Source organism: Anopheles ziemanni, chromosome 3, assembly GCF_943734765.1.
Source record: "Anopheles ziemanni chromosome 3, idAnoZiCoDA_A2_x.2, whole genome shotgun sequence".
NCBI classification, from domain to species: Eukaryota; Metazoa; Arthropoda; class Insecta; order Diptera; family Culicidae; genus Anopheles; species Anopheles ziemanni.
The window spans coordinates 49,733,648-49,747,041 of record NC_080706.1 but is presented as its reverse complement, the minus strand read 5'-3'; the positions used below and the strand labels follow the sequence as shown (position 1 = coordinate 49,747,041).

The following is a 13,394-nucleotide window of genomic DNA, read 5'->3' as shown; positions in this document are numbered from 1 at the left end:
TTTGCCCGGTAAACCTCTGTTGTTGCCTCAGGCGTACGTTAGGTTAGGCAGAAGAAAGGGGCGGGAAATTATTCTTCCCCGAAGCAAAAGCCGAAATTCGTTGGCGCGATGCGTTCGGGAGCGTTTGAATGGAGCCGTCGTGATTTGTGTGGCACTCGGAGGGAATTTTCAATTAGACGAAAGGTCTGCCCTCGCGGTGTCCACCGTACGCTTGAGAACTTTCTTCGTTCAACGCCCCCGCACATCACGACTTCACCGACCGAGCTGCCGGACGTGCGATGGGAATATTTGGGTCATAAAAGCGAGAGAATTCTGCGCCTTTCTCCACTGGCTCCACAGCGGTTCGTTCTGGGTGGCTCCAACTCCAGCGGACTACCTGCGAGAGGGGAGAAGGGAAGAGTGTAAGAAAGGGCGGTATTGAACATGCACGTTCCTGCTTCCTTCCCCCCTCCCCACCCGATGGAACACCTGCGATCGGGCATGGTGGGGAAGGCCGGAGGGAGAGGGCGCGAAAGAAAACGCGAAAAGCAAACCCCGAAATGAGGACACGGTGAATGAACTCTGACTAGACGGCCATTAGACGGCGAACCCGCGGGTTCCGCGGATTCTCGTGAACGGTCCGAGAACCCCGGCTCGAAGGCAAACTGCTGGCTTCTCGGACAGTTTCGGACACGTGATACCGGCCAGTATGACGAACGGTTTCGCACGTGGAGCTTCTCCGATGCAACTTGGTACAGCATATTTAAAACGGAACGGAGTTGTTTGTCGTCTTCTAGAACGATTTAAATCATCAGCACGTGCGTATGGAAATTCATAGAGTGATGAAACACAGTTGTTTTCCATCTTTGAAACGGGTGTCAATCTTTAATAATATATTCGATCTTTTCGCTGTCCAGTGGCGTGGAGGTAAATAAACGCGTTTTATAGACCAAAAGGCCAGAAACAGGTATATAATGAAATGCCAACCTTATTTCATGCATTGGTTGATGATAGTAGGCAGCTTTTAATAGTCAGTAAATCAATGATTCTTGTTTTGATATAAATTGTAAGTTGTTATACATTTCGTCACCTCTCTTTTTGTTAATGTTAGGACCAAAACAAAAACACAAATATAGGGGTTTCTGATTTTATTCTTAGTAAAAATCAAAAACGATTTTAACAAATTTGAACAGAAATGTGACAACTGATCAGACAAGCTAGGAATATTCGAGTTGATGATGTGTATCCAGTATCCATGTAATTTATTGATACTTATCCGTTAAACATTTTAATACCTAAATAATCTGAACTGAACTAAACCGAACTGGTCGACCAAGATTTAGCAAGATTGATACTAGATAAGTATTTAGATCTCCGTTCTCAGACAATTTTATGAAAAAATCGTGTTGTCAAAAACCGATTTGGCTACTCCCGAAAACGTATTTTCAAACATCGGCGCAGTAAAACTACCCTCATTTCAACAATGCAGAGTAGCCATCCAGAACTGCATTGTGTCGAAGGAAATTTCTGTCATTTATTTTATGTTTCCTTTCGGCGTTATAAATCAGTCAGTTTTGTTTTGCTTTACGAAGGACTCATTGCCATAATAGACCATTAAAGCAAAGTGTAAAACAATCCTACCCAAAACCAATTGATATTCTGCATTCGTGTTGGCCCTCTTCACCATCCTCAAATCATTACCGGGGCATATCTTCCTGCTTTAATGCTTCCACCGGAAGATGGAAGGGTTAAAAATCCAATGTAAGGACACACCAGAGCAGAATTATGCATAATACAAAAGATCTCCGCGTTGTCCACTGCAACCCTTTCGAGCCCGGCAGCAATTAATGAAACGAGTCCTGAAACAACAATCCTATCGGGGAACCTCCGCCTGGGTTTACCATAGGGTCGTAAAAGCTGCACATAATAAACGTGTACCTTGGACGCATGATTGAACCAGGTTGCATAAAGGGTTCGCTACCCCGTGCGGCAGGTGAATCGCAACAGGAAAGGGTTAAGGCTTGCATCCGAATCAATGCATTACGACACCCCGAAAAGGTGTGGGTTACAAGTGAATTCTTTATGGCAACTCGTCGCCAAACCCTTGGTCCCGAAGGTCTATCCATCGCTCCATATGGGATCTTCGGAGCCGCTTTTAGAAGGGGTGCAGGATTGTGGGTGAACACGGGACCGGTACGGGGTGCCTTTTTTTCTATGTTGTCTAGAACCGTGGACTTGTTTTGCTTCTGGGCCGCGTGTTGTTGTGGTCGTTTTGCTTCGGACCCCTGCCTTTGTTTTCGTCTGCGCGCGTTGCTTGTCGTCGACAATGAAAACATTGACACGCCGGTAGCATCGTTTCCGCACGGGGCTTCGGCGGAGGTGGTACAATTTCAGATTAGCTACCTTCGGGTGAGGTGCGTTTCCACTCCCCCGCACTTGCCGGTTGCAGGTACGCATGCATGGAATTTCGTCCAACACGAGTTCCACGCACGTAGTTCCAAACCGTCGGTGTCATCTGGAAGTCGGTGGCGTGGGAGTGACATTGACTCGCGCAAATTCGACAGTCGACGTAAAAGACACTCCCGAAATTCCACCGACAACCGACAGAAGACACCCCAAATTTGGCCTTGCGCTTTTGCTCGTTTTTAAGACTCGCACATTTCACGGAAGGCAAGAGTGCTATCTTCAAATCTCTCTGGAGATAAAACTCCCGTCAGAGAGCTCCACGATCGTTGTACCTATCTAAATCATTGGGATTTCAGAAAATTTGGCATCCAGTCCTGTATCATAACCGACTGCCATTATGGCACGTAGAAGTAGTTCGCGTCTACCCGTTCCGAAATTGAAGGCGTGAATCTGCCTCAAATGGTCAATTTGTAACGATTGAAGTTAAAGTTTTGAACAAAGGCAAAGCGTTATTGGCTTTTTACGACATCGTTGAAAATACGCCTTTGCCAAAATGATCCCAATTCGAGAGGCCATCGAAAGAGGAGTCAATGGAACGTCCTCCAGGCGAAAGGTAGATTTGCAGAACGTATTTCTACCTTGTCGAATCCGACAGAACCGCGCATGGTGGTATCACTGTAGAACGAACACGGGAAGGTAACTTAGGCAAATATTTACCCAATAATTAAAGAGCAGAGGCAAAGAAGTCGCCCCAAGAAACGGCCGGAGGTAGCCAAAAACTGCCACCTGGCGACACACCGTTGATGACGCCGAGCTTGGTGAATAACGTTCCGTGGCCTACTTTCAACCCGGTTGTCGGACTCGGGGGCTGACGAAGTTTGGTATTCGGCACTTTCGTTCGTATCACCTCCCACCCGGTTTTTAGCAGCGTCACCCGGGTAAGTCCATCCGCCAAGCGAAGGATCAGGTTTTCTGCCCGTTAAGCCCATCGTAAAAGTAGTCAAAATTTTGGTACAAATTCCATCGTGCGTCATCGGCTCCAGTGGTTGACTGCGATATAAAGTACATCTTTGGTTGAATATGACGGGGATGTGAGTCATCGCCAGTATTACGTTGCTATAATTTCCCGATTGCAATTTTTCTGTCACGTCATTAAATTTTTTTTATGATCTCCACAAATTTGGAAGTCCAGTTCAGAATGACCCATCTGGAACATAAAAAAACAGAATTATTGATATGCAAGCAAAAACTAATTTCCCTTTTCAAAATCTGCCTCAAACTAAAAAAAACAGTTGATGCACTCAGGAAGCTTTTCCAAAGTTCCTGCAGTGGCAGCATCTTGCGCTAGCCAGCTGCTTCCTTTTCGGCATTAGAACAGAGCGAATGGTTTAGAATGTTCTAAAAAATCCCCCACCACCGAAAACCGTCAGCTCCTGGGGATTGGTAGGGAAACCTGATCCAATCCCTCTCGATCGCTCGACGGTGGAGAAAAAGGACTCACCTACAGGTATCAGGTACGGCGTGGCACAGCTGCATCGACATTAGGATTAGGCGTAGGAGAGGATGGATAGAGAGGCAGAACCTTCGTCAGAACTCCTCCTAGAATCCAGCCCGGTTGCTCGGGGCGGACGAATCAGAATCTTCCAATTGATCCCGAAAGAGTCTACCTGGAGGCAATAGGTAAGCCTCATCAAGGAGCAGCCGGCTGAATATCCCTGTGCCATCCTGCTCGGTTGCAAGCCCGATCGGAGGGCGATCGAGAGGGAGAGGTAGATGATTCTGATTAGACTTTTTTTTTTTCATTCCCATCCCATGGTATCCCCTTGATCCCAGAACGTTGGAGGAAGCTGGAAGATCGGGCGAAAATCGTCTTAGAATCTAATGCCAGCGCGATCACGTGGACTCGAGCGAGACGGCAACGGGAAGACGCTGTGAACGATCGCGCCGTTCCTCGCGAGCCGGAACGAGAGGCCCAAACAAACCGATCGTCAAATGCAGCCGGGATTGAGCTGAATTGGTGTGCAGCTGGCGCACACACGGGTTCGCCCTCGTGCCTTCTCGCTCGAACACACACCGGTGTCCCTACGATCGTGTGCCCTTTCGAGCGGCGCCCTACCTGGGTCTGCGGTTCGCCTGGCTCGCTCCCACACACGCCTCGGATGTGTTTTCTTTTTTTCGAGCAGCGGCGGCAGCTCACCGGCTGTCGTGCGTTTGCGTTTTCCGGCCCCGCGGCGTTCGAGCAGGAAAAGCGGACCCGGGTGCCCGGGAGAGAGCTCGATTTAAGAGCATCGGCCGGCTGATGGAAGTTGTCAGAACGACGCAGTCAGTCGAGTGAGCAACAACTCCCCTTTCCAGCGAGACAGCGCGCTAGCGTACAGCTTCGGAGTGTCTCCAGTCTGCTTTATTTCTTCGATCGACACTCTTTTATCTTTTCGGCAACTCTGCGTACCCTGCGTACTCATTCTCCGTGAGATTTTCCGCGACGAGCAGCGAGAACGGCGAGATTCATCTGATACTCGCGAGGCGCGAACCGCGATCGCGAAGGAACTCAAAGCCGAACAGCGTCGCAGTGTAGTACACGCAGCCCCAACGTCGTTGTTAGCGTTCATTCGCTACCGTGAGGTCGACACGATCGGACGCAACACCGCGCAACATCAGCTCCACGGCGATCGTTGCTCTTTTCCTGCTGTACACCACTCCTAATCTTCCTTCGAAGTGTTCAGTTCGGTTCTCTGTGCCGTCGCTCTGTACTTCCGAGTTGTCTTATCTCTTACCTACCTGCTGCCGTACGCTTATATCTTTCACAATGGCGATCCTCGACCCGACCGGTTACTACTGAAAGACTCAACGTGCGTACGTGCCCTCGCCCAACACGGGAGTGTAATTCGCGAGCCAACCGCAAGTGTCTGTGTGCGTGTTTGTGAAAAGTGCGTTAACAACAACAAGAACTGTTCGCCGATCGTCGAAGTCTATCCGTACGAAGTGCCCGCACAGTGTTGAGTTTTGTTCGGTTTGAAATTCTACGCGATTCACAATGGCCAAGAAGCTGGATCCCACCGGTCACTACTAGCCGTAGCCGTAGCCCAATCTGTCTATCAGCCTTTCGGTCGTTTCGCTTGCACGCGCGCCCTCTGCAGCAACACCCGCAGTTCCCGACGCCGGATTCCACGGAGGTACCGATCCATTACGGAAGCACTGAAGACGTTATTGTAGAAAACTCGGCAAAAATGGCACGCAAGCTGGATCCCACCGGTCACTATTGATCGTGCTGACGACCTCATCGGAGTTTTGGTGAAGATTGTCGAGCGTCGAGCAGAGGTAACATTGCCATAGAAACGAGAGTTGAGATATAGGAGAACCTTAGACGAAAACCAAAATGGCAATCTTGGACCCCACCGGCTACTATTAGAGTGTTTGCTCTGCGAATTCTGCCACTCCCGTCGAAGTAAACCACCGACGTTCTACAAGCCATCGTTCGAGCCAGCTGACTCCACAAAATCTTGGAGCCAAGAGTGACCATCTAAGTTTGATAGCAGAAGAAAACCACCACACAAAACCGTAAACATGCAGCGAAAGCTCGATCCCACCGGCATGTACCGGCGTCCAGGTAGTGCGTCCTCGAACTACCAGCGCTCCCAGCAGCAGCAGTTCCACCATCAACAGTTCCAGAATCACCAGCGGATGTCGCCTCAGCAGCAGAAGCAGCATCAAGTCATGTGCCATTACCTGGACCCGACCGGGCTCTACTAAGCGGGAGTTCGTGCTTGGAAGCAGGCAGCAGGAGAGCAGGACTCGTTTCGCGACGTGAATCTCTCCTTGAAACAGCAGCACAATGTGATACTTTTTTACTGAGCGTATTAGAGCAGCACCAGAGCGCCCCAGCCCTACCATCCGCGTACACACTACCCATAGCCCAGACCACCAGACACACACACACACACACCGGCTGCGGGGACGCAAAAGGTCCCGGGTCAACGATGGCCGCCATCGACGATCGACGGTTGAGGAGGGTGCGAGGCCGCGAGGAAACGTCCAGCTGTCGGCGGAGGCGGATGAGGTCCTCCTGGGAGGTTCCCGAGGTAACACGGCAGCAGCGCTGGTATGTGGTTTAGAGAGAGTGTGCGACCCAGGTGTTTCATTCGCTTCCGGGGCGGGACCCGTACCCGTTGACTCGATCAGGCTAGGTACTATCGACACTAGTTCGTTGCTAACCACTACTTCCTGGACGGTGGAATCCTTTTTTCGCGCGATAGGCACCAGAGAGTTTCCGTACTGCAAAACCGATTCCGACGATACAGACGACATGGGAACTCCACTCCCGGGGAACCATGGTCTAGTACTTCCAGTCACCTCAGCTCATCTCAAGTTCGCCGCGCAAGACTTTTGCCCATCCGCCCTTCTACTGGGTCTCTTAGTGCCTTAAATGCGTTTTACTTACTATTACTCACTCACTACACTACTTTAATCGCTACTATTATTATTATTATCATTATTACCTATTTTATTAAAATTATTATTTGTGTACAAGCTACTTCAGCCTGCTGCCCTAGTATTAATATGTTCTCCCGCGGGGGATAACGCGTAATCTCTTATCTACCTGCCTTGGCCACTGCCTAAAGGTTTACTTTGAAACCTTTTTTTTATACTACTTCTTCTGTTCCACTCTACTTCCCCCCTTACTCTATGGTTACGTATTTTTGCTCGATCCTCGAGCGTTATTTAACTACGTTTAGTTGTACTACGTGTATATCGCGGAAGAGAGAAATGGTTCTTTTCCTTCCAAATACCCCATCGTTTAACTTTTTTTTTGGTACGCCCTGCAAATTGCAAACCAGCAAATCAGCCTCCAAACTGCCAATAACAACGTTAAGCAACGCGCTCAAAAGGTTGGCGAAAACGGTCCGCTCGTATCGGTGTCGCCTGGCGAGCATAGGTGGACACGGATGGCGGTGCGTTTCCCATTTGACGTTGCTTAGGAGTGTTGTTTTTTTTTTAAATGATTATTATTTGCATTGTTTTTCACGACCCGCGTATAAGTGGAACAAATGATGATCGGAACTCCTTCCTTCGGCCGGCAAACAAACAAGTGAAAATTTGCTTCCGACAGGAACACACAGCGACAGATGAAAGTATTTCCGGAGAAAGTTCAAATGAACCCCGTTTTTTTATTTTGACAAATCAAATTCAAATTTCGGCCAGAGTTCAGGTGGAGCAGTTCGGGAAATAGTTTCGAGAGCACAGGAACAGAAATGCAAACCTCAACCAAGCAAATCGATTGTCTCGCGGGCGAAGGAAGGAATTGAAATGATGATTATCATCATGATTATTTTATTATATATTATTCTATTATTACGAATATTTGTTGAACATATTATTGAAGAAAATCATATAAAAACAACTATTTAAAAAATCAAACACCAACGCCGTTTTATCATTTGTAGAATAAGAGGAAAGTCAAATTATCCGAAATCCCGACCAATGTCCTTCAGGGTTCTTTCGTCCTGTGTGTTCGTCATCAAACAGGGGCCGATTTCCGGCGCATCGACACTATTTCCTTCCTCCAATCGGTTTCCTGCCACCAGTTCGGGGTTCCGGGAAGAAAATGCGTTGCCTTTGATCGGCGGGACATTACATCATTTGCGTACAGTCGGGGTGGTTGCGCAGCAAATCCCTTCCGCAAAGCAGCAATAATAAAAGCAGCAAAACCGAAGTGCGCGAATCACACAAAAACCGACCGCTTCCTGCTTTTGTCATTTGGTATTCGTTGCAGCAGGCAGCGGGCGGGCGGACGGGAGGGTGGGAATGTTGCTCGCCTTGGGGACCCCGCCGCCGGAGGGGTTGAAGCCCGTACGTGTGCCAGTGTTTGTGTGCCAAATGTTGGATGGGTTAATCGCGGTGTTTTTCGAAGGAATCTAAGCACCCGCGTGGTACAACGTCTTCGCGAAGTTCGCCACCCCGACCAAGCTCACGATCATGCCTGCCGATCTCTCTCTCTCTTTCTACCTCCCTCCCACTCTCCCCTCCTGGTCCCAGTCCGCTCGGTTTATCTGGTTTCGCGGTGTATCAATATCTCCACACGTCACACGTCATCGCGCCCAGGAAGAGAGGCAGTGACATTTTCAAGGCTCGTCATGTGCGTGATCGTTTGCGATGTGCGAACTGCGCGGCGGCAAGACACTCGCGGCGTCGATGTGTCCGTGCGGGCAACGCGAACAAATAGCACACGGCTGTGTGTTGTGCTGTGGGGCGCCGATGGGACGGTTGACCCCAGCGTCGCTACAACAGCTGCCGGCCGCGAAACACCAACACAGCGCAAACACTGCGCGCACCCAACGCAACGACACGCCAGAAGAGGGAGGGGTAACCGGGGAGGGAGGGAGGGGCATTGGTTCGACCGCGCAAAGTCGCTTCCAAAAGTTCAAGATCGAGGCGAGGTGGATGTATACGTAGATGTATTTTTATTTTCGATGTCGATCATTGACCGACAAACACAGAGACTCCGGTACGGCACGAAGGTGACGACGCACGTGGGCGGCGGACAGGGCGAATGGTGGTAGGGTGGGGGGAGAGGCGCGAAACGCGACGTTGGAGCTGGGGTGGGGTGGAGTGTCCCGCGTGAGTCAGAACCCTCGAGCTCCCCCGTGTCGCGATCATCGCGTACATCGTGTACTGAAGGCGGCACACACACACATATGCGCACACACTCCGAGTTCGCCGCGTGTCTCGCGGAACCGAAGCTAGACGTCAGATTTGTTTTGCTCGCCCTTTTCTCGCGGCTCCGCTCCGCAGTGGGAGCTGTCACCTGATGATGACGTCTGGTTCGGGTCTGTCAACCTCCCCTCCTCCCTCCTCCTCCCCGAAACGAGGGGGGGGGGGGACGAAACCGGTGGGCGCATCCGTCTAGCGCTGTACGGCTTAGGCTCGGGTTATGACTTTATGGGCCTCCTCCCCCTTGCGTATGCTGCAGGTGTCGCGTACGCCTCTCCATCCTCCGGTCCAGAGCAGCATGTGTTTCACCACAACAGTCACGCAGTTACATCAACTTTTGGCTTTGGCCAAGCTGAAAAAGGTAAACGCGGAAGGACCCACCGTTGCGCGAGAGGAAGGGGAAGGATCAGAACTAGGTCACTCTTGAGCTACATTGTTGGACAGCTGGATGTGCTCGTCTAGTTTCTGTTAATATTTAACGCGTTTGCTTGTCATGTCTAGCTGATTCTCGCACGGTTCCTCTTGACGTCGTTAAAAAATGTTTCGGATTAGCATCTTACATTATGCCAAAACATCAATCCAAAGGAAACAGGTTAGAGTGTCGCAGTTTATAAACGCTCAATGTTTATAAACGCTATCATAATAAGAATTGATTCCAGAAGTACAAAAAATTCGTTTTAAATCAATCAGTGTCGTTCATTTGAGAATAGAAAACACTCTAAAAAGTTCAATCCTAAGGTATTTTCTTGAAACATCATTCCAAAGGAAACATATTAGATTCGCAGTTTATTAACGTCCAATGTTTCTAAACGCTTTCATAATAAGAATTGTTTCCAGAAGAACAAAAAAAAACTTTTTAAATCAATCAATGACGTGAATTGAATTGAATTTCTTCTTGTTTACTATTTCTGATGTTCGAAAACCAGTCTCAAATTCCAAGTTTACAATTTGTTAAGTACAACAGGGTCAGAATTTCAGTTATTCTAACATCATTTTCCTTACGCAAAAATTGCGCATCACTCTTTGAATTCAAATGCACATAGACAAATATTCTAATGCGAATGCTCTAGATATTTCTCGAAGAATGTGTCCACAGGTTTCGGTTTCCTATTTCGGTAACCTTAGACTGCTCGCGTCCTCCGAGGAATTGCTAATGGAGCCAAGAATACCAAATGTTCCCATCCAACATGACCGAGGTCAATTAATTCCCAATTTTTTTTCTTTTTTGCTCTCGGACCAGTGTCAAGGATTCACGTGGGGTCATCAGCAATTCCAGCACCACTGCTACTGCTGCTACTGCTGTTTCTGTCGTGTCGATCACGTGCACGCCGTTTGCGTTCGGTTATTGGACGCTCCCCGGACCGGCCGCCATTGCCATTCCTGGCGAATGGCGACGGAATCGAAACGGTTTCGCCCGTTTGATAATGGATTACGCATGCTGTTACGATTATGTCGATCAGCTTGCGTCGACCGAAGGGCAGCGAAGCATGATGTGGATCGGCGCCCGGGAGCTGAAGATCAACGACCCAAACCGATCAACCCCTTCCCCGGTTTTCCTCGTTGCATACGCAAACATCTTTTCCGCGTGCCCCCGTTTGCGTCGTTACGCCGATGAAACGCGTCCACTTCTTATCGCGCACCTTGTGAGAATGTGATAAGGCATCGTGCCGCGTTAGTTATGCTGTGGGTATTTTTCATAAATTATGTTAAACATCGTTTGAACCTGGGTACGAACCGGGTGGTTGTAATGATTATCTTGACGACATTAGTTTTTTTGTGATGGTTTTTATTTTTTTGTTACGGAAACAACCGGAAACAACACAAACATTCGTCGTTATCTAACATGCGATCGCATAGTAATGCAAAGAAGCGTGAAATTACATTAACAAGGTTCTTGGAGTTATTATCCTTGCGGGCTGCCAACTTCGCAAAACATCTGTAAAAAAGGCATGGTTAAAGTTAATTTCTAACTTTAAGAGAAAACTATCAAACTCATAGTTTAGGAAAATATTTTCAACTTAATTTGTACTTCGTTACATATCATTTCATACTTCGTTACATGTTTAGATAGATAAACGAAGTTCACTATTGTTTGTTAACTTTTTTTTTGTGGGCATAAATATTAAGCTAAACTATTCTGCATTGTCAATAAGCCTTTTTTATGACATCAAACAATTTATGTTAAATGACTCGATCGATCAAGGACTCCATCAGCTTCTCGTGCAAACTCCTCATTGGATGGAAATTAATTCGACCATCGATCGGATGCATTCGACTGTTTCGTTCTCGAACCGCAGGTATCGCAAGATGCTTCCTTCTGTAAAAATTTGCGATTAATCCTTTCGGCGCCCCACCACCTCACCCTCGCCGACCGTTCATCTGCATCCGAATTTCTTCGCCGAACCAAACTAGGGTGGCGCCTAGTCGCGTCGTATTCGAGCGTAAGGTCAACGACACCCGGGCGCAGACGTTTCCACACGAATTTTCGGACGCGTTTTTTTTCAGTTGGCTCTATGTATCTGTCTAGCGTTTGTGTGTGTGTGTGTTTTTTTAGTTTAATTCGTTCATCTAGCTGGTTTGACTCAGTTTCGTCTTCTACGGTCCGCCGCCACGAACTGTCCACAAGCTGGACGGCCGAAGATTCGCCTATAAATTCACGAGAGCGTTTTTGGCTGGTCAGCTTGGTCTAGCAAAAAACTTAATAAATAGACACACACACATACACACACGCATACATTCGCACACCATGGAACTGGTTTGGGCGAGAAAGATGCCCGGAGAAAATGTACCAATTTCAAATCTTACCGTCCGCGAGCGTCATTCGGTTCGCGAAAGTCCGCGAATCGTAGGTCACGATCGTTTAACTAAGTCCCGTGAAGACGTTTTAAAAAGACGAGGGGGAGAAGAGGGGGAAGGGAGATGTAGAAACCATCGAGAAATAAAGGTAGGAAAAATACACTTTTGGGCAAACAGGCGTTGCAACCGACATAAGTTCTTCGGTATCGAATAACTAATGCAAGATGCTTAAGATTTCCTATCGGTGTGTGTCGGTTCTCTTCCATTCGATTTCGTTCCCCCTTTTTCAACTGCAACCACTGCGAGCCACTCGTCCCTTCCTGGTCCGAACCACCGATCTCTGGATTGGTCTGGACATCTATTCTATTTCGGGTTTCAACTCTTTTCTGGCTAGTGGTCCCCGTCCCCCCGTCCCGCTGCCTTCTTTTCGGCGATCTAGCCCTGAAGTTTCCGCACGCGGCTTTGGGGGCCATTCCGGTTTGGTTGTCCGTTGCCAATGCATGCTCCTGAGCGACGGGACATCCCTAACTGTGCATGATTAGAAATAAACACAAAAAAACATTTGGTTAACCCTCTTTGGGGTCAGCGCTTTTGGGTAAGTTTAGCAAAAACTTTACGGGAATAACTTAGACCGAACAAAGGGGAGGAACCCTTGCTGAAGAATTGCGAATAATCCCTTCTCGGCCGAAGAGTGCAGATGAGCACAAAAAGGTGCAGATGAGTGTTGAGAACATTCTATAGTGTCGGTAAGAATCAAACAGAATTATAAAATTTAAAACATGCCACTAATTAGTTGCTCGTTTTGGCTAATTTTCCTTTGACAAACATGGAAATTTGTCCCTGTCGATAGTTAAATATGTAGGCTCCAAGTGGACAGGATCAACGCACGGCACTTATAATAAGTACGACGCCGGGAACGGAAGGCCAACCCAGGTCGCGGAAAATCTTAACGATGGATAGCAAAGTCAGAGGTATGATGAACTGAAAAGAAAAAAAACATCAGCCACTCAAACTCAAAACGGAAAAAACCAAAACGACCAGCAGCACCCAAACCCGGAGGGAGGGAGGGGAACCAGCGAAACGTCACAGGAAGAAACAATCGGCGCTGCCGGGGAAAAGGGCGCACGATCGGGCTGCGTTCGATGAGGGAAGGGTCAAAAAATCCACATGCCTGACGCAAGTGTGTGTATTTGTTCAGCTTTTCTTAGCGGCGTTTTGTTTTCTTGTTGTGGTTTTTGCTCTGGCTATGCTCTTTGTCTTATGTTGATATCGCTTGTTAAGTAATATCGAGCAGCGCCCCAGCCAAGCCGGTGGAGGTCGAGCACGTGGTGGTGATGCAGGGCGGGAGAGGGAGAAGGGGGGGGGGGGGGGAGGCTCGTAGGGGTGGCGAGAGTTTTGATGAGACTGACGGGTGTCGGAATGGGTCGGCTTATGATGGGTGGTCGATCAAATCGACTGGCAGGGCTGGGTTGGGTTGGTCCGAAATTAGCAAAACGTGGCCAGGC

General features: G+C 48.5%; 1 protein-coding gene across 1 annotated transcript; it reads left to right on the top strand.

Moving 5' to 3' along the window:
• The first annotated feature begins 5,949 nt into the window (after positions 1–5,949).
• Positions 5,950–6,135, top strand: LOC131289086 (uncharacterized). Its single transcript, XM_058318286.1, has one exon. It carries the CDS (start codon positions 5,950–5,952, stop codon positions 6,133–6,135), a length of 186 nt encoding a protein of 61 aa, XP_058174269.1.
• The last annotated feature ends 7,259 nt before the right edge of the window (positions 6,136–13,394 follow it).

Excerpts from the sequence above, each read along its gene's own strand:
- LOC131289086 (XM_058318286.1), top strand. The coding sequence starts at position 5,950 with ATGCAGCGAAAGCTCGATCCCACCGGCATGTACCGGCGTCCAGGTAGT.